General features: G+C 48.3%; 1 protein-coding gene and 2 long non-coding RNA genes across 9 annotated transcripts in view; 2 read left to right on the plus strand and 1 right to left on the minus strand.

The window, feature by feature from the left end:
• The window catches only part of AMZ1 (archaelysin family metallopeptidase 1), a 65,201-nt gene that overhangs the window by 31,094 nt on the left and 14,367 nt on the right, over positions 1-19,740 (plus strand). For 5 of the 7 annotated variants that reach the window (XM_085015449.1, XM_085015448.1, XM_085015453.1 and 2 more), the window contains exons 2-3: positions 786-1,304; positions 2,518-2,685. In XM_085015449.1, coding sequence (XP_084871575.1) covers positions 1,001-1,304; positions 2,518-2,685 — 472 coding nt within the window. In that variant the 5' untranslated portion in view covers positions 786-1,000. 7 annotated transcript variants of the gene reach the window in all.
• On the minus strand, positions 6,602-17,853 carry LOC146404317 (uncharacterized). The gene is made up of 2 exons (XR_014839597.1): positions 17,254-17,853; positions 6,602-11,907 (listed from the first exon to the last, which is right to left on the minus strand). It is a non-coding gene; the product is annotated as an uncharacterized LOC146404317 (long non-coding RNA).
• On the plus strand, positions 11,159-17,301 carry LOC146404318 (uncharacterized). Its single transcript, XR_014839599.1, has 2 exons — positions 11,159-13,067; positions 14,840-17,301. It is a non-coding gene; the product is annotated as an uncharacterized LOC146404318 (long non-coding RNA).

A 19,740-nucleotide genomic window follows, 5' to 3' on the forward strand; every position in this document is an offset into this window, starting at 1 on the left:
CGGGGATACAGCCAAGCCCATGGCTGCCAGTCCCTTTCCTGTGGCTTATCAGGGTGCCTGGTAGGAGGGGTGTTGATTCTGATTGATCTGGGTGCACCCGGCCTGGCTTCTGGTTCAGGAGGAAAACCCTACTTTGCAGAGAGACTTTGTCGCCATCCTCTGCAGCCATCTGTCCCCCAGCACTTAAACTGCCCTTTGTTGCTTCCTGTTGGCACACGTGCCTGCCCCTCACTGGCACAGTGCCCCCCCCCCCCCCCACATACGCTTGTCCAGCCCCGGCCGGCCTGGCCACGTGGACTCGGAATCATGGCTTTCTCGCTGGGCCCCTGCCAGGAAAGTTGGTGGCTGTAGGTGCTGAGGTGGCCTGGGTGGCTGGGCACACTTGGTGGCCACAAAGCGGGGCAGGGGTAGCTAGTCTCCTGGTGGAGCGGGCCCTCTGGCTTTGCAGGTGCTCAGCACAAGGGTGGGTGGCCTCCCTTCGAGTGCCCCTGTCTCTGGAGGGCACCGTGGGGGCAGCTGGGGGGGGGGATAGTGGACGCTGGGTGCTGTTCTCCCTGGGGATCCATGAAACGCGTCTCCCTGCAGCAGGGGCCTGGGGGGCTCCTACCCCACACTGGTGCTGGTGGAGCACCCCGTCTGCCAGAGGAGGAGAACAGGGCGTCTCTGACCAGCTGGCTGCAAGTGCCACGTCCCGGGGGCACTGGGTCCCTCCCACGGCACCCGCCGAGCCCCTCGCCCAGGCCTGAGAGACCAGGCGGGAGGCTCAGCCAAGCCTGTCCCCGCAGGTGCCGCCTGGCCTGGAGGCGTCCGAGCTGCGCGCTGCCGAGGAGGCCCAACGCCAGGCAGAGCTGAGCCTCGAGGGCCCTCCGCCCCGGGGCCGGTTGCGCGGAGCCGGCGCGGCCGCCGCTGAGCCCGCGGGCCGGCGGGGGGCCAGCTCGTGGCCGGGCCGCGGGCGGTGCCTGGGCGGCCGCGGGGCCTGCCCGGCGCGGCCGGGCCCGTGATGCTGCAGTGCCGGCCGGCCCAGGAGTTCAGCTTCGGCCCCCGCGCCCTGAAGGATGCGCTGGTGTCCACCGACCCCGGCCTGCGGCAGCTCTACGCGGCCGCCTTCTCCCCGGCCGAGCGGCTCTTCCTGGCCGAGGCCTACAACCCCCGCAGGACGCTCTTCGGCGCCCCGCGCATCCACACGGCCTTCGACTGGCTCCTGAGCCGCCCCGAGGCCCCCGAGGACTTCGAGACCTTCCACGCCGCCCTGCCGCCCCGGAAGCAGAGCCCGGCTCGCAAGCACATCTACCTGCAGCCCATAGGTACCTGCAGCCCCGAGGCACCCGCGGCGCAGGGGTACCAGCGGGCGTGGGCGGGGACCCCGCGGGGATGCAAGTGGTGAGGGCCTGGGGGTGGCGGGCTGGGGCCATCAGGACGGTGGGGAGGGGCTGGGAGGGGGCGAGGAGGGCCCGGTCTCCCATGAGGTGGGGTTGTCTGTGCCCAGACCCCAGGCAGCACTTGGTGTGGGGGGAGGCAACCTGGGGATTTGGGGCTGGGGCTCAGCTCTCCACGCACCCCAGCTCCCACCCTGCGCAGAAAGCCCAGGCCCCATCGCTGCCGGTCCTACCCGTAGATGCCCCCTCAGCCAGTGTGCTGTCCTGGCCCTTGGGCAGCCAGTGCTGCCCCAGCCACTGTATTGGCGCTTGCTCCGTGGTGTGGGGTGCTGCGGTCAGTGTCTGTCCCCTTCACAGGCCAGGACACTGAGGCTGGGAGGGGCCGCTTGATCTCCCCAAGTCACCGAGCTGGGGATTGGTTCAGGCAGGACGTGACCCCAAAGCCCTCCTCTTGAGACACTGGCAGGGCACACGGGGATTCAGGGACGCCTGCCTAGTCACTGTCTTCCAGGGTCCAGACTGGGGACACCAGGGATGAGGGGCTGTGCGCGGACCAAGGGCTGGGATGGCTTGGCCAGGTTCTCCAGGGGCCTGAGGGCCGGGCCACTGGGCTTCTCTGCAAGTCACCGCAGGTGGCCCCCCTGGCAGAAGGGTGCATGGGGCAGAGGTGTTTGGCCAGGAGAGGACGAAAGGGCCTGAGCAGAGCCAAGCGCTGCAGCTACCGCACCACATCCCTGGGGCCAGCGGCTCCAGAGCCAGCCCGGGAAGGCTGGATGTGGCCGGCCGGGCTCCACGCGGGCTCATCTCCCCTCCTGCCCCCGGACCAGAGTCCTGCAGGCGCCCCTCCTTCTCCCTCAGCCCGCGGACGGTCAGCCTCCAGAGCACCCGCGTGGTCTCCCCACTCCCCGCTCATCTTGAGAGGATGCAGGATCCAGTCCCAGAGGTCTGGGGTGGGCCTGGGCTCCTGCATTTCTAACCACCCCTGGGCGAGCCTCTGGTCTGGGACATGACAGCCACTTTCTTGCAGGTCCCTGGCTCTGACCCTAGGTCCGGGTCCAGGGTGCTGGGCACAGGCAGCTGGGGGGGCTCTGAGAAGCGGGCAGGGCCCCTGGCGGGGCTGACGGCACCGCTCTGCCCCCAGATCTGAGTGAGGGGCTGGCGGGCGGCGCGCTTCTGTACCACCTGCGGAGCTGCACAGAGGCCTTCTTCCTGGGCCTGCAGGTCAGGTGCTTGCCCTCGGTGGCGGCCGCGTCCATCCACTGCTCGTCGCGCCTCAGTCAGGACTCTGACAGGCTCCAGCTCCACACAGGTGAGTGTGCCGTGGGCACAGGTGAGCCCCATGCAAGTGCAGGCCTCCACTGCTTGGCAAAGGCCTCTTTTGGGAGTTCCCTGGTGGCCTAGCAGTTAAGGGTCTGGCGTTGTCCCTGCCGTGGCTTGGGTCCCCTGGCCTGAGAACTTCCACATGCCATGGGCCCAGCCAGAAGGAAAAAAAGGCCTTTTTTGGAGGCAAAATATGGAAGGAAGGAGCCCAGAAGAAGGAGGGAATCCTTTGGGGTTTTTTTTTTTTTTGATGGGAGGGACACTTGTTTCCAAGAAGACTCAGAAGTTCCCGATGTGTTACAGTGGGTTAATGATGCAGCTTGTTTCTGTGGTGTTGCTGGTTCGATCCCCAGGCTGGAGCACTAGGTTAGGGATCTGGTATTGCTGCAGCTGTGGCATAGGGCACAGGTCCAGCTCAGATTCAATCCCTGGCCTGGGAACTTCCAGGTGCTGCAGGTACAGCCAAAAAAGAAAAAAAAAACCAAAAACCAAAAAACTAAATTGAGGGTTCCTTTCTTTGCTCAAAAGTACCCAGAGACTGGGCCGCAGAGCGCCGTGGCCGCTGGGAAACTCCAGGGCACGTGGAGCAGGCGAAGCGGCTTTCTAAGGCCCCCTGCAGCCTTTTGTCCTGACAGAGCTCCTGCTAGGGCTCTAGAAGACCCCCGTCCCGACCCCAGCTTTCCCTGGGCGGGGTGGGGGTGGGGGTCTCTGGCAGCAGGGGCGTGAGGCTGGGCTGAGAGGCGCGGATGAACTGGGGGCTCTCAGATGGAAGGACAGGAGACCCAGGCTCAAGGTGAGGGAGGTCCCCAGCGAGGAGCTGGGCCCCCTCTGCCGCTGACGTTGGGTCTGGAGTGAGTGGATGGATGTCCTCAGCCGCGACCTTCTTCCAGCACTGCCTCTGCCTCATCCTTCCCCCCCAGGACCCATCCCACACACGTCCGTCCCCTTCGCTCTCTTCTGTATCTTTCCTGTGTTTCATCCCAGCTTTCTTCTCACCCTCCACTTGCCTCATTTCCTTTAGCTGCACCTACTATGCTTTAAATCCGTAGATAGAGTTCTAGATTTCAGTTCTATAGCTTTTACTTAAGATTTTGAAAAATTAGGAGTTCCTGTTGTGACGCAGTGGAAACGAATCCGACGAGGAACCATGAGGTTGTGGGTTCAATCCCTGGCCTCGCTCCGTGAGTTAAGGATCCAGCATGGCTGTGAGCTCTGGTGTAGGTCGCAGACGCAGCTCGGATCTGGCGTTGTCGTGGGGTAGGCCGGCAGGTGTGGCTCCCATTCGACCCCTAGCCTGGGAACCTCCATATGCTGTGGGTGTGGCCCTGAAAAGCAAGAAAAAAAAAAATTAAAGTATAGCTGATTTACAATGTTGTGCCAGTTTCGCTGTACAGCAAAGTGACCCAGTCATACAGTCTTTTTCTTATATTATCTTCCATCATGTTCTGTCCCAGGAAACTGGATATAGTTCTCTGTGCCATCCTGTAGGACCTCGTTGCTTATCCATTCCAAATGGAACAGTTTGCATCTACCAACCCCAAACTCCCTGTCCATCCCACCCCTCCACCTTACCCCCCACCCCCGCCGCAAGTCTGTTCTCCATGTCTGCAAGTCTGTTTTTGTTTTGTAGCTAAGTTCACTTGTCCCGTATTTTAGATTCCCCATGTAAATGATATCATATGGTATTTGTCGTTCTCTTTCTGACTTCACTTAGCATGAGAATCTCTAGTTTTGCATCCATGTTGCTGCAAATGGCATTATTTCATTCTTTTTTATGGCTGAGTAGTATTCCATTGTATATATGTACCACGTCTTCCTAATCCATTCATCTGTTGATGGACATTTATAGGTTGTTTCCACGTCTTGGCTGCTATGAATAGTGCTGCAATGAACATAGGAGTGCATGCATCTTTTTCAATGAAAGTTTTATCTGGATACATGCCCAGAAGTGAGGTTGCTGGAGCATATGCTAGTTCTATGTTTAGTCTTTCTGAGGAACTTCCACACTGTTTTCCATAGTGGTTGTACCAATTTATATTCCCACCAACAGTGTAGGAGGGTTGCCTTTTCTCCACAACCCCTCCAGCATTTGTTATTTATAGACTTACTAATGATGGCCATTCTGACTGGCATGAATTGGTACCTCGTAGTAGTTTTGATTTGCATTTCTCTAATAATTAGTGATGCTGAGCATCTTTTCATGTGCCTACTGGCCATCTATATGTCTTCTTTGAAAAAATATCTGTTTAGATCTCTGCCCATTTTTTGATTTTTTTTTTTTTTTTTTTTTTTTTTTGCTGTTGAGTTGTATGACGTGTTTGTATATTTTGGAGATGAAGCCCCTGTCAGTTGCATCATTTGAAACTATTTTCTCCCATTCCCTAGGTTGTCTTTTTTTTTTTTTTTTTTTTTTATGGTTTCCTCGCCGTGCAAAAGCTTGTCAGCTGATTAGATCCCATTGGTTTATTTTTGTTTTTCTTTCTTTTTTGTTTTGTTTTTTGTTTTTATTTCTATTGCTTTGGGAGACTGACGTAAGAAAACATTTGCACAGTTGATGTCAGAAAATGTTTTGCTTATGTTCTCTTCTAGGAGTTTGATGGTGTCTTATGTTTAAGTCTTTAAGCCATTTTGAGTTTATTTCTGTGCATGGTGTGAGGGTGTGTTCCAGTTTCACTGATGTGCGTGCAGCTGTCCAGGCTTCCCAGCACCACTTGCTGAAGAGACTGTCGTTTCCCCATTTTCTATTCCTGCCTGGTTTGTGGAAGGTTAATTGACTGGAGGGTTTGTTTCTGGGCTTTCTCTTCTGCTCCATTGGTCTGTAGGTCTGTTTTTATATCAGTACCACACTGCCTTGATGACTGTCGCTCTGTAATATTGTCTGAAAGCTGGAAGAGTTATGCCTCCTGCTTTTTCCCCCATCAGGATTGCTTTGGCAGTTCTGGGTCTTCGATGGTTGCGTATGAAGCTTGGAATTATTTGTTCTAGTTCTGCGAAAAATGTCACGGTTCATTTGATAGAGTCACAGTAAGTCTGTAGATTGTTTTGGGTAGTATGGCCATTTTAACAACAGTAATCGTTCCAATTCAGGAGCGTGGAATGTCTATTTCTTTGAAACCTTTTTAATTTCCTCGATTAATATTTTATAGTTCTCAGTGTATAAGTCTTTCACCTCCTTGGTCAGGTTTATTCCTAGATACTTAATTTTGGGGGATGCGATTTTAAAAGGTATTATATTTTTATGTTCCTTCTGTACTGTTTCGCTGTGAGTATACAGAGATGCGACTGATTCCTGAATGCTAATCTTTTATCCTGCCCCTTTGCTGAAGTTGTTGATCAGACCGACTAGTTTTGTGTGGAGTCCTTAGGGTTTTCCACGCATAGTATCGTGTCACCTGCATAGAGTGACAGTGTGGACTCTTCTCTGTCACTTTGGATACTTTTTACTCCCTTCGTTTGTCTGACTGCTGTGGCTAAGACTTCCAGTACTTTGCTGAATGAAAGTGGGCATCCTTGTCTTGTTCCAGATTTTAGTGGGAAGGCTTTCAGCTCTTCTCCATGGAGTCTTTTAGTAGCTGGGGGTTTGTCATGAGTGGCTTTTCTTATGTTAAGGTATGTGCCCTCTATACCCACTCTGGTAAGAGTTTTTGTCGTGAATGGATGTTGGATTTGGTCAAATGCCTTTTCTGCATCTATGGAGATGGTTGTGTGGCTTTGACTTTGCCTTTGGTGATGTGGTGTGTGATGGTGATTGGTTTGTGTGTCTTCACCCTTCCTTGTGAACTTGGGATGAGTCCCCACTGGTCACGGCACGGCGTATGATCTTTTTATGTGTTGTTGTGTTTGGCTTTGCTAAAAGTTTTTTGAGAAGTTTCACATCTCTATTCACCAGAGTTATTGGCCTGTAATTTTCTTTTTTGGTAGTATCTTCAGTTTCGGTATTATGGTGACGGTGGCTTCATAGAATGTCTTTGGAGTTATTCCTTCTTCTTCAACCTTTCGGAAGAGTCTAAAAAGGACTGGATTGAGTTCTTTGTGTGTTTGGTCGAATTTGGCTATGAAGCCATTTGCTTCTGGACCTTTGTTTGTAGGGAGTATTAAAAATTACACAATCAATTTCCTTTCTAGTGCTCAGTCTGTTAAAATTATCTGTTTCTTCTTGTTTCAGTTTTGGTGGGCCGTAAGTTTCCAGAAAGTTGTCCATTTCTTCTAGGTTGTCACATTTGTTGGCATAAGAATGTTCATAGATTCTCTTAGGATTTTTAAAAATTCCGCAGTATCAGTTACGATCTCTCCTTTTCATTTCTTATTTGGGTTCTCTCCCTTCTCGGTGCGTCTGGCGAGGTTTGTCAATTTTGTTTACTCCTTTGAAGAACTAGCTCTTGGTTTTGTTGATTTTGATACTGTTTTTTAATTTCTGTATCACTCTAAGAACTGCTTTGGTGGCATCCCATTGGTTTTGGATGGTTGCGTTTTCATTATCATTTGTCTTGAGGGGTTTTTAATTTCCTTTTTGATTTCCTTGTTGACACATTGGTTTTTTTAGTCTCCATGTGGTACTTTCTTTTCTCATTTCTTTTCCAGTGGTTGATTTCTAGTTTCAGGCCGTTGTTGTCAGAGAGGATGCTTGAAATAATTTTGATACTCTGAAATTTGTCCAGGTTAGTTTTGTGCCCCAGTATGTGGTCAGTCCTACAGAGAATGTTCCATGTGTGCTTGAAAAGAATGTATATTCTGTGTTTTGTCTTTTTTTTTTGTATTTTTTTATAATTTTTTTAATTTTCCCACTGTACAGCAAGGGGGTCAGGTTATCCTTAGATGTGTACATTACAACTACATTTTTTCCCCCACCCTTTCTTCTGTTGCAACATGAGTATCTAGACATAGTTCTCAATGCTATTCAGCAGGATCTCCTTATAAATCTATTCTAGGTTGTGTCTGATAAGCCCAAGCTCCCGATCCCTCCCACTCCCTCCCCCTCCCATCAGGCAACCACAAGTCTCTTCTCCAAGTCCATGATTTTCTTTTCTGAGGAGATGTTCATTTGTGCTGGATATTAGATTCCAGTTATAAGTGATATCATGTGGTATTTGTCTTTGTCTTTCTGGCTCATTTCACTCAGGATGAGATTCTCTAGTTCCATCCATGTTGCTGCAAATGGCATTATGTCATTCTTTTTTATGGCTGAGTAGTATTCCATTGTGTATATATACCACATCTTCCGAATCCAATCATCTGTCGATGGACATTTTTTTTTTTTTGTATTTTTAGGGCTGTACCTGAGGCATACGGAGGTTCCCAAGCTAGGGGTCCAATCGGAGCTGTAGCCGATGGCCTGTGCCAGAGCCACACCACAGCTCATGGAAATGCTGGATCCTTAACCCACTGAGTGAGGCCAGGGATTGAACCCATGTCCTCATGGATGCTAGTTGGGTTCGTTAACTGCGGAGCCACTATGGGAACTCCGTATTCTGTGTTTTTTGGATGTAATGTCCTAAAAATGTCAATTAAGTCTAACTGTTCTGCTGTGTCATGTAGGATCTCTGTTGCCTATTGATTTTCTGTCTAGAGGATCTATCCTTGATCCGAGGGGGTATTGGAGTCTCCTACTGTTAATATAGTCCCAGCAGTTTCTCCTTTTATGTCTGTTATTATCGTTGTGTGTATCTGGGTGCTCCTGTATGAGGGCATATATATTGACACATGTAATATCCTCTTCTTGATTGGATCCTTTCATCATTAAATAGTGTCCTGCTTTATCTTTCTTTATAGCCTTTGTTTTTGCTGGAGTAAAATGGTTTCATGATATGTTACAGATAATATTATGTTTAGAGTGCTTATTTCGTTTCTTTCTTTTTTTTTTAATTACTCAAATGAATTTATCACATCTGTGGTTGTATAATGATCATCACAATCTGATTTCACAGGATTTCCATCCCACAGCCCCAGCACATCCCCCCACCCCCCAAACCGTCTCCTCCGGAGACCATAAGTTTTTCAAAGTCTGTGAGTCAGTACCTGTTCTGCAAAGAAGTTCCGTCTGTCCTTTTTTCAGGTCCCACATGTCAGTGAAAGCATTGGATGTTGGTGTCTCATTGTATGGCTGATTTCACTTAGCAGGATAGTTTTTAGGTCCATCCATGCTGTAAAAACTGTTGGTATTTCGTTCTTTTTAATGGCTGAGTAATATTCCATTGTGTATATGGACCACCTCTTCTGGATTCACTCCTCTGTCGATGGACATTTAGGTTGTTGCCGTGTTTTGGCTATTGCAAAGAGTGCTGCAGTGAACAGGGAGTACATGTGTCTTTGTGAGTCGTGGTTTTCTCTGGGTAGATGTATGGCCTTTGTTTTAAAGTCTGTTTTGTCTGATGAGTATTCCAACTGCTGCTTTCCTGTCATTTCTTTTTTTTTTTATTATTATTTTCCCACTGTACAGCAAGGGGGTCAGGTCATCCTTAGATGTATACATTGCAGTTACAGTTTTTTCCCCCACCCTTTCTTCTGTTGCGACATGAGTATCTAGACATAGTTCTCAATGCTATTCAGCAGGATCTCCTTATAAATCTATTCTAGGTTGTGTCTGATAAGCCCAAGCTCCTGATCCCTCCCACTCCCTCCCCCTCCCATCAGGCAACCACAAGTCTCTTCTCCAAGTCCATGATTTTCTTTTCTGAGGAGATGTTCATTTGTGCTGGATATTAGATTCCAGTTATAAGTGATATCATATGGTATTTGTCTTTGTCTTTCTGGCTCATTTCACTCAGTATGCGATTCTCTAGTTCCATCCATGTTGCTGCAAATGGCATTATGTCATTCTTTTTTATGGCTGAGTAGTATTCCATTGTGTATATATACCACATCTTCCGAATCCAATCATCTGTCGATGGACATTTGGGTTGTTTCCATGTCCTGGCTATTGTGAATAGGGCTGCAATGAACATGCGGGTGCACGTGTCTCTTTTAAGTAGAGCTTTGTCCGGATAGATGCCCAAGAGTGGGATTGTGGGGTCATATGGAAGTTCTATGTATAGATTTCTAAGGTATCTCCAAACTGTTCTCCATAGTGGCTGTACCAGTTTACATTCTCACCAGCAGTGCAGGAGGGCTCCCTTTTCTCCACAGCCCCTCCAGCACTTGTTATTTGTGGATTTATTAATGATGGCCATTCTGACTGGTGTGAGGTGGTATCTCATGGTAGTTTTGATTTGCATTTCTCTTATAATCAGCGATGTTGAGCATTTTTTCATGTGTTTGTTGGCCATCTGTATATCTTCCTTGGAGAAATGTCTATTCAGGTCTTTTGCCCATTTTTCCATTGATTGATTGGTTTTTTTGCTGTTGAGTTGTATAAATTGCTTGTATATTCTAGAGATTAAGCCCTTGTCAGTTGCATCATTTGAAACTATTTTCTCCCATTCTGTAAGTTGTCTTTTTGTTTTCTTTTTGGTTTCCTTTGCTGTGCAAAAGCTTTTCAGTTTGATGAGGTCCCATGGGTTTATTTTTGCTCTAATTTCTATTGCTTTGGGAGACTGACCTGAGAAAATATTCATGATGTTGATGTCAGAGAGTGTTTTGCCTATGTTTTCTTCTAGGAGTTTGATGGTGTCCTGTCGTATATTTAAGTCTTTCAGCCATTTTGAGTTTATTTTTGTGCATGGTGTGAGGGTGTGTTCTAGTTTCATTGCTTTGCATACAGCTGTCCAGGTTTCCCAGCAATGCTTGCTGAATAGACTTTCCTTTTCCCATTTGATGTTCCTGCCTCCCTTGTCAAAGATTAATTGACCATAGGTGTCAGGGTTTATTTCCGGATTCTCTATTCTGTTCCATTGGTCTGTCTGTCTGTTTTGATACCAGTACCACACTGTTTTGATGACTGTGGCTTTGCAGTATTTCTTGAAGTCTGGGAGAGTGATGCCTCCTGCTTGGTTTTTGTTTCTCAGGATTGCTTTGGCGATTCTGGGTCTTTTGTGGTTCCATATAAATGTTTGGATTGTTTGTTCTAGTTCTGTGAACAATGTCATGGGTAATTTGATAGGGATTGCGTTGAATCTGTAGATTGCTTTGGGTAGGATGGCCATTTTCACAATATTGATTTTTCCAATCCAGGAACATGGAATATCTTTCCATTTCTTTACATCTTCTTTGATTTCTTTGATTAAAGTTTTAGAGTTCTCGGCATATAGGTCCTTTACCTCTTTGGTCAGGTGTATTCCGAGGTATTTGATTTTGTGAGGTACAATTTTAAAAGGTATCATTTTTTTGTATTCCTTTTCTAATGTTTCATTGCTGGTATACAGAAATGCAACTGACTTCTGAATGTTAATCTTATATCCTGCCACTTTGCTGAATTTATTAATCAGTTCAAGGAGTTTTGGGGTTGAGTCCTTAGGGTTTTCTAGGTATAGTATCATATCATCTGCATACAGTGACAGTTTGATCTCTTCTCTTCCTATATGGATGCCTTTTATTTCTTTTGTTTGTCTAATTGCTGTGGCTAAGACTTCCAAAACTATGTTGAAGAGCAGTGGTGAGAGTGGGCATCCCTGTCTTGTTCCAGATTTGAGTGAGAAGGCTTTCAGTTTTTCCCCATTGAGTATTATATTTGCTGTGGGTTTCTCATAAATGGCTTTGATTATATTCAGGAATGTTCCCTCTATACCCACTTTGGCGAGGGTCTTGATCATGAATGGATGTTGAACTTTGTCAAATGCTTTTTCTGCGTCTATTGAGATGATCATATGATTTTCGACCTTTTTTTTTGTTAATGTGGTGTATGATGCTGATTGATTTGCGTATGTTGAACCATCCTTGTGAACCTGGGATGAACCCAACCTGGTCATGGTGTATAATTTTTTTGATATGTTGTTGGATTCGGTTGGCTAAGATTTTGTTGAGAATTTTTGCATCTATATTCATCAATGATATTGGGCGATAGTTTTCTTTTTTGGTGGTATCTCTGTCTGGTTTTGGAATGAGGGTGATGGTGGCCTCATAGAATGTCTTTGGGAGTATTCCTTCTTCTTCAACCTTTTGAAAGAGTTTAAGGAGGATGGGCACCAATTCCTCTTTATATGTTTGATAAAATTCACCTGTGAAGCCATCTGGTCCTGGACTTTTATTTGTAGGGAGTGATTTTATGACCTCTTCAATTTCATTTCTAGTGATCGGTCTGTTCAGTTGGTCTGTTTCTGCTTGATTCAGTTTTGGCAAGCTGTAAGATTCTAGAAAATTGTCCATTTCTTCCAGATTGTCAAACTTGTTGCCGGAGTTCCCGTCGTGGCGCAGTGGTTAACGGATCCGACTAGGAACCATGAGGTTGCGGGTTCGATCCCTGCCCTTGCTCAGTGGGTTGACGATCCAGCGTTGCCGTGAGCTGTGGTGTAGGTTGCAGACGCGGCTCGGATCCTGCGTTGCTGTGGCTCTGGCGTAGGCTGGTGGCTACAGCTCCGATTGGACCCCTAGCCTGGGAACCTCCATATGCCGCAGGAGCGGCCCAAGAAATAGCAAAAAGACAAAAAAAAAAAAAACAAAAAAAAAAAACTTGTTGCCATACAGTTGTTCATAGTATTCTCTTATGGTTTTTTGTATTTCTGCTGTATCCGTTGTGATTTCTCCTTTTTCATTTATAATTTTGGTTATTTGGGTTCTTTCTCTCCTCTTTTTAGTGAGTCTGGCCAGGGGTTTGTCAATTTTGTTCACCTTTTCAAAGAACCAGCTCTTGGTTTTATTAATTTTCTCTATTGTTTTTTGAGTCTCTATTTTATTGATTTCTTCTTTGATCTTTATAATTTCCTTCCTTCTGCTGACTTTAGGACTTTTTTGTTCTTCTTTTTCTAATTCGTTTAGGTGGAGGGTTAAGTTGTCAATTTGGGATCTTTCTTCTTTTTTGAGAAAGGCCTGGATTGCTATAAATTTCCCTCTGAGCACTGCTTTCGCAGCATCCCATAGATTTTGAGAGGTTGTGTTTTCATTATCATTTGTTTCAAGGTAGTTTTTAATTTCCTTCTTGATTTCCTCATTGACCCATTGGTTTTTTAGTAGCATGTTGTTTAGTCTCCATGGAGTAGGTTTTTTCTCTTTGCTTTTCCCATGGTTGATTTCTAATTTCATAGCATTGTGGTCAGAGAAGATACTTGAGATAATTTCTACGCTCCTAAATTTATTGAGATTCGCTTTGTGTCCCAATATGTGGTCGATTCTTGAGAATGTTCCATGAGCATTTGAGAAGAATGTGTATTCTGCTTTTTTTGGATGTAGTGTCCTGAAGATATCAATTAAGTCTAACTTTTCTATTGTTTCCTTTAGGATCTCTGTTGCTTTGTTGGTTTTCTGTCTAGAGGATCTGTCCATTGATGTGAGGGGGGTATTTAGGTCTCCTACTATGATTGTATTCTCATCAATATCTCCCTTTATATCTGTTAATATTTGCTGTATGTATCTGGGTGCTCCTATATTTGGGTCATATATGTTGATGATAGTCACATCCTCTCCTTGGATGGATCCCTTAATCATTAAATAGTGTCCTTCTTTGTCTTTCTTTATGCCTTTTGTTTTAAAGTCTATTTTGTCTGATATGAGCGTTGTGACTCCTGCTTTTCTGTCATGTCTCTTGGCGTGAAATATTTTTCCCCACCCTTTCACTTTCAATCTATATGTATCTTTTGTCCTAAGGTGAGTTTCTTGTAGGCAGCATATTGAAGGTTTTTGCCTTTTTATCCACTCAGCCACTCTGTGTCTTTTGATTGGGGCATTCAGTCCATTGACATTTAAGGTGGTAATTGATAGATGATTATTTATTGCCATTTGAACCTCATGTTCCAGTTGATTCTATGGTTCTCCATTTTTTTTTTTGGTTGGATGGTCTCCTGTTATTATCTGCTTGAGTGGTTTTTTTTTTTTCATTTTTTGCAAATGCAATATTTGGTTTTGGCTTGTGATTGCCCTGTTTTTTAAGTATGCTAACCCCTTCCCATAAATGTGTGTTTTAGCCTGATGGTCCTGTAAGTTCAAACACTTCATTACTATATTAAAATTAAGAAGAGAGACATACATATAAACAAAAAGGGTTGTTTACCTCCTGACATCCCTTGCCCACATTTTATGGTTTTGATGACTCTTTTTTATTTTTTTCTTTTTAATTTTATTTTGTTTGAAGCATGTTCATGATTAAATCTGTATGCTGGCTTATTTGAGTGACTTCTCTCTGATTGCAGTTTCCTCAGTCCTAGTTCTTCCTCTTCTTCTTCTTCTTTTTTTTTTTTTCTTTTCTTTTTTCTTCCCTTTCCTTCCTTTCTTTTTGGTTTAGAGAAGCCCTTTCAATATTTCCTTTAACCTGGGTTTTGTGTTGCTGTATTCTTTAAGTTTTTGTTTGTTGGGAAAAATTTTTATTTCCCCTTCTATTTTAAATGATATTCTTGCTGGATAGAGTATTCTAGGTTGCATATTTTTTCCTTTTAGCACTTTAAATATCTCTTGCCATTCCCTCCTGGCCTGTAGTGTTTCTGTAGAGAAATCAGCTGATATTCTTATGGGGGTTCCCTTGTAGGTAACATTCTGTTTTTCTCTTGCTGCCTTGAGGATCCTCTCTTTATCACTAACTTTTGCCATTTTTATTATGATGTGTCTTGGTGTGGGTCTGTTTGGGTTCAGTTTGTTTGGGGCCCTCTGTGCTTCTTGTATCTTGAATCCAGTATCCTTTAGATTAGGGAAGTTTCCACCGATAATTGCTTCAAAGATATTTTCCATTCCCTTATCTTTTTCTACTCCTTCTGGAATTCCTATTATGTGTAGATTGGCCCGCTTTATATTATCCCATAGGTCTCTTATATGGCTTTCGAGTTTTTTGATTCGGTTTTCTGTCTGTTGACCGGATGGAGTGATTTCCATTATTCTATCTTCCATATCACTGATTCGTTCTTCTGCATTATTCATTCTGGTTTTTACTGCCCCTAGTTCAGTTTGCATCTCTGCCAATGAATGTTCTAGTTTTTCTTGGCTCCTCCTTATATTTTCTAGTTCCTTTCTGAGGGTATCTGCATTACTGTTCCTATCTTCTCTTCATTCCTTCAGTATTTTCCCTATTTCTCTTTTGAACTCCAGGTCTGTCTGACTGCAGAGATCTGTTTCATTGTTCACTGTTTTAGGTGTGTTCTCCTGTTGGTTTGACTGGGGGTGGTTTCTCAGCTTCTTCATCTTGCTTGTTGTTTTCTTTCTCCTGAGGGAGTTGTACTCTCCGTGATCGGGCAGTGTTTGCCTTGTCACTCCCGTGGAATATTTCCTGAGGGCTGGCGTTGTTGGTCAATCTTTTTTGAGGCAGTGTGGCTTTTCTGGAGTGTTGATGGGGCTAACAGTGTTTCTTTGAAGCAAAGGAGGACTTCCTGAGGGCAGACAGGACTGAGAGGTCCACACCGCGATGGTAGCAGATTTCACTTGGCCATGCAGAGCTTGCTCTGGTGTTTTTAGGCTGTGGGGTTCTTGCAGGGGGTTGGCGGTGTTGGGCAGCTGCTTTTTAGGGGTGCATCACCCCCTGGGGGCTGGAGCAGCTATCTGGGGCACTGAGAACCTGAGAGGCTCTTCCCTAGGGCAGCCCAACTCAGAAGGACAGCCTGAGAATGTAGGTGGATCTTTTCACAGTCTGGCTGAGCTTGTTGCAGCTTTTCTGGGCTGCAGGGGGTCCTGCCTGGAGCTGACAGTCCTATGCAGCTGGTCCACTAGAGCATCCCCTGGGGGCTTGGGCGGGTAGCAGGGCCGTTGGAAACCGAAGAGGCTCCTCCCCGGGGCAACCCGACTCAGAAAAACCGTCGTCGGAGAATTAGGCCGATCTATTCACAGCCTGGCTAAGCTTGTTCTAGCTTTTCTAGGCTGAAGGCCTTTTCTCAGGGGCTGGTGCTGTTTGGTGCTGCTCTGCGGAAGTGTAGCCCCTCCAAAGGGCAAGCAGGCCTGTGCAGGGACAGCCCCTGCGGTGGTAGGCTTCAGGCAATTGTTGAGGCCAGCCCTCCTGGATGGCAGGCAGCCCCAGGTCCGTGAGAGCGTAGGGCGTGGCGGGGGTGGGGGGAGGGGATGCCCTGGGAAGCAGAGTTTTCAGCTAGCTAGCGGGCCTGTAAGCTTGCTGTGGCGTGGGGGGTATTCTATGGGGACCCACCCCTTCTTCTCTCCCCTCCCCAGCACGGGCGCAGACCAGGCTCTTCTCCCTGGGTCCCTCTGATGTGGCTTTCCCCTTCCCCACTCCTGGAGTATTGCTCCCTTCCTCTGCGACAGCTTTGTTTTCTAGTCTCCCAGGCAGTCTCTGCTCCGTCAACTGGTTTCTAGACCTCCCAAGCAGTTTCCGCTCTGCCCCGCCCCCCTAGCCGGGGACTAATCTCTGGAGCCGAGGTCTCGGTGCCCAGCCCCCCCCCCCAGGCATCCCCCGGCCCTTTCTTGGGGACTAACCTTCGGAGGCGAGGTCTCGGTGCCCAGCCCCAACCCAGGCGTCCCCCGGCCCCCTCTCGGGGACCAACCTTCAGAGCTGAGGTCTCGGTGCCCAGCCCCCACCCAGGCGTCCCCCGGCCCTTTCCCGGGGACTAACCTCTGGAGCCGAGGTCTCGGTGCCCAGCCCCCACCCAGGCGTCTCAATTTTTGGTGACTGTGCCCGTAGTTCAGATGGTCCGTTGGGTTCTTGATCCGTTTTTCCGTACTCCGACTTACTGCTACACTCTTCTCTGCATCTGGGGATTCCTCCGGTTCGTTTGATCTTTCCCCCGGTAGGTGACTTTCCAGGGTGCGGGGTCCCTTTCTCCTCCGCAGTTCCCTTTCGGGAGCGCCCGTGCCGCTCGGATTCACCTTCTCTCACTCTCCTCTTTTCTCCTGTTCTGCCCAATAATGTCACGAACTTCTTGCCGTTATTGGAGTTTAGGTTCCTCTGCCAGCGATTGGTTGCTGTCCTGTGCGAGTCATTTATTCTGTAGATGTGCTTTTTTTGTTGTGTTTGTGGGAGAGGGCGAGCGTGTCTTCCTACTCCTCCGCCATCTTGTCCTCTCTCCTTTTCCAGTCATTTCTATTCACATGAAATACCTTTTTCCATCCCCTCGCTTTGCATGTGTCCTTTGCCCCAAGGTGAGTCTCTTGGAGGCAGCATCTTGTAGGCTCTTGCTTTTTTAAAATTCAGTTTGCCACTCTGTGTCTTTTGATTGGAGCCTTCAATTCATTGATGTTTATGGTAATTACTGACAAATATGTATTTATTGAGGCTTTGAACCTTGTTACCAGTTGACTCTAGGTTTCTCCTTTGTTCCTTTTTTGTGGTTGGATGATTTCCTTCTATGTTTGTGTTCTTTTTGTGTTTGTGCGAATGTATTGTTTGTTTTTGATTTGTAGGAGTTCCCGTCATGGCTCAGCAGAGATGAACCTGACTCGTGACCATGAGGTTGCAGGTTCCATCCCTGGCCTCGCTCCGTGGGTTAAGGATCTGGCGTTGCCGTGAGCTGTGGTGTAGGTCGCAGATGCGGCTCAGATCTGGTGTTGCTGTGGCCGTGGTGCAGGCCGTCGGCTGCAGCTCCAATGAGACCCCTAGCCTGGGAACCTCCATGTGCTGCGGGTTCGGCCCTAAAAAGATGAAAACAAAACAAAACCAAACCTGATCTATGGCTGCCTGTTTTTCAAGTATGTTAACCCTTTCCCACATCTGCTTGCTCTAGATGGACAGTCATACAGGCTCAAACACATTCTGTAAAAAGGCTCTAGGTTGTGTCTTACTTGGCTTCACCACATTTTGTGACTTTGATCTTCTCTTTTACACCGTCGTGTTTGTCCTTTTGCTGTCCCTTGGGTGTATCATTCCGTCCTTCCTCCTCTCCTTCTGCTTTTAGGGCCACACTCACAGCATGTGGAGGTTCCCAGGCCAGGGGTCAAATCGAAGCTATAGCTGCCGGTCTATGCCACAGCCACGCTGGATCGGAGCCACAGCGCGTGGTAAGGCCAGGTCCCCGACCCACTGAGCGAGGCCAGGGATCAAACCCGCATCCTCATGGATCCTAGTCAGATTCGTTTCCGCTGGGTCACGACGGGACCTCCCATCAGCATTACTTTCACAAGTAGGTTTTCTTTTTTTCGTTTTGATCTGTAGACTGGCTTATGTGATTACCTTCCAATTTTGACTTCCTCCATCCTACATCTTGTTACTTCTTTCCTCCTTTTTTTTTTTTTTTTTTTTTTTGTCTTTTTGCCATTTCTTGGGCCACTCCCACGGCATATGGAGGTTCCCAGGCGAGGGGTCGAATCGGAGCTGTAGCCGCCAGCCTACGCCAGAGCCACAGCAATGCAGGATCCGAGCTGCATCTGCAACCTACACCACAGCGCACGGCCACGCCGGATCCTTAACCCACTGAGCAAGGCCAGGGACAGAACCCACAACCTCATGGTTCCTCATCGGATACTCTAATCACTGCGCCACGACGGGAGCTCCGCTTTTTTCCTCTTTAGAGGAGACCTTTCAGTATTTCTTTGGGGATAGGTTTAATATTGCTGTAGTCTTTTAATTTCTGCTTGTCTGAGACCTTCTCCTTCTATTTCAAATAATAATCTTGCTGGGCAGAGTGGTCTGGGTTGCGCCTCCTTCCCTGTTAGAACTCTGAATACATGTCGCCACTCTGCTGGCCTCTAGCGCTTCCGTGGAGAAGTCGGCGGTCCTAATGGGGCGATTTCCATTATTCTTGCTTCCACGTCGCTCGTCCTTCCTCTGCATCATTCAGTATGCTCTTCGGTGCTTTTAGCTCAACTTTCGTCTCTGGAAATGAATTTTCTAATTTTTCTTGGCCCCTCTGTGTAGTTTCTAGTTCATTTTTAAAGTAATCTGCATCACTGCTGATAGCCGTTCTTTATTTTTTTAAAATTTTTATGTCTTTTTAGGGCTGCCCCGGAGGCATGTGGCGCTTCCCAGGCTGGGGGTCGAATCGAAGCTGCAGCCACTGGCCTATGTCACAGCCACAGCCCCGCCAGACCCCAGCCGCCTCTGTGACCTGCACCCGGGCTCATGGCATTGCCAGATCCTTAACCCACCGAGCGAGGCCAGGGATTGAACCCACGTCCTGGTGGATAGGAGTCGGGTTTGTTACCGTTGAGCCACAACAGGACCTCCTCATCACCTCCTTTCTAAGGGAACTCGGAGCCCGTGAGACTGCAGAGTCTCTCTCGCCCGTTGCTGCTTCGGGGCCTTCTCCGCTTCTGTGAACCGGGCATGGTTCCTCTGCTGCTTCATTTTGCTTTTATTTCTCTTACTCTGTGAGTTGAGGGAAAACAGTTTTCTGCTGTCGCCTCGGAGGGCTGTTTACATGCAGGTGCCTCCGTGGGTCGCTTGTGTGGGGTTCCTCTTTTTTGGCGTGCGGACTGCTTTTGCTGGGGATGCTTTGCCGTCTCTCGTCAGTGTGTGTTACAGGTGTGCAGGTGTCTGGCTTGCATGTGTTTCCAGGGAGGTGGGATGGTGGGTGGTGCCTACAGGTGGGGCCTGGTCCCTGGGCCCTTGGCAGGAGGGGCAGCCCACGGGGAGGTGGGGGCACACCCCGGGCTCTTGGCAGCAGCAACAGCAGGGCGAGTGCATTCCCAGGGAGATGAGGGCAATGGGCCGTGCTCGGCTGCAGGGCCCTCTGTGGTGGCGACCCTTGAGGTCAGGCTGCAGGTGCTGCCTGGTCACGGGACCCTCAGTGGTAGCAGGCGGTGTCCACTTCTGGAGTCCAAGGTGGCTGCAGCAGTTTGCAGCCACTCCTGCAGCCTGAGAGTCTGTGCATGCGCAGAGAAAGAAGTTCCCTTGGCGGTCCTGCCGCCCCCTTCCCTTCCCTCCCCAGCAGTGGCACCTTGCTTCTGCAGGCCCCGGCCTCTTCCCGTGACAGCTCGGCTCTGGCGCGCTGCTCCCTGGCCCCTCAGGCTGTTTCCGCAGAGCCAGCCCTAGTCCTCCCCCTGGAACTGACCCCTGCAGCCCCCGTCTCTGCACCCAGCCCCGTCCAGGTGTCCCGGGCAGTGGTGCCCGTGGTCTGTCCAGCTCGCTCCCTGCTTTGCCTTCCTCAGGCCGGCCGCC

The sequence above is a fragment of the Sus scrofa genome, chromosome 3 (genome assembly GCF_054392235.1).
Source record: "Sus scrofa isolate SSC_HxYL_T2T_F1_AM1 chromosome 3, Sscrofa_HxYL_maternal_Yorkshire_Landrace_v2.0, whole genome shotgun sequence".
NCBI classification, from domain to species: Eukaryota; Metazoa; Chordata; class Mammalia; order Artiodactyla; family Suidae; genus Sus; species Sus scrofa.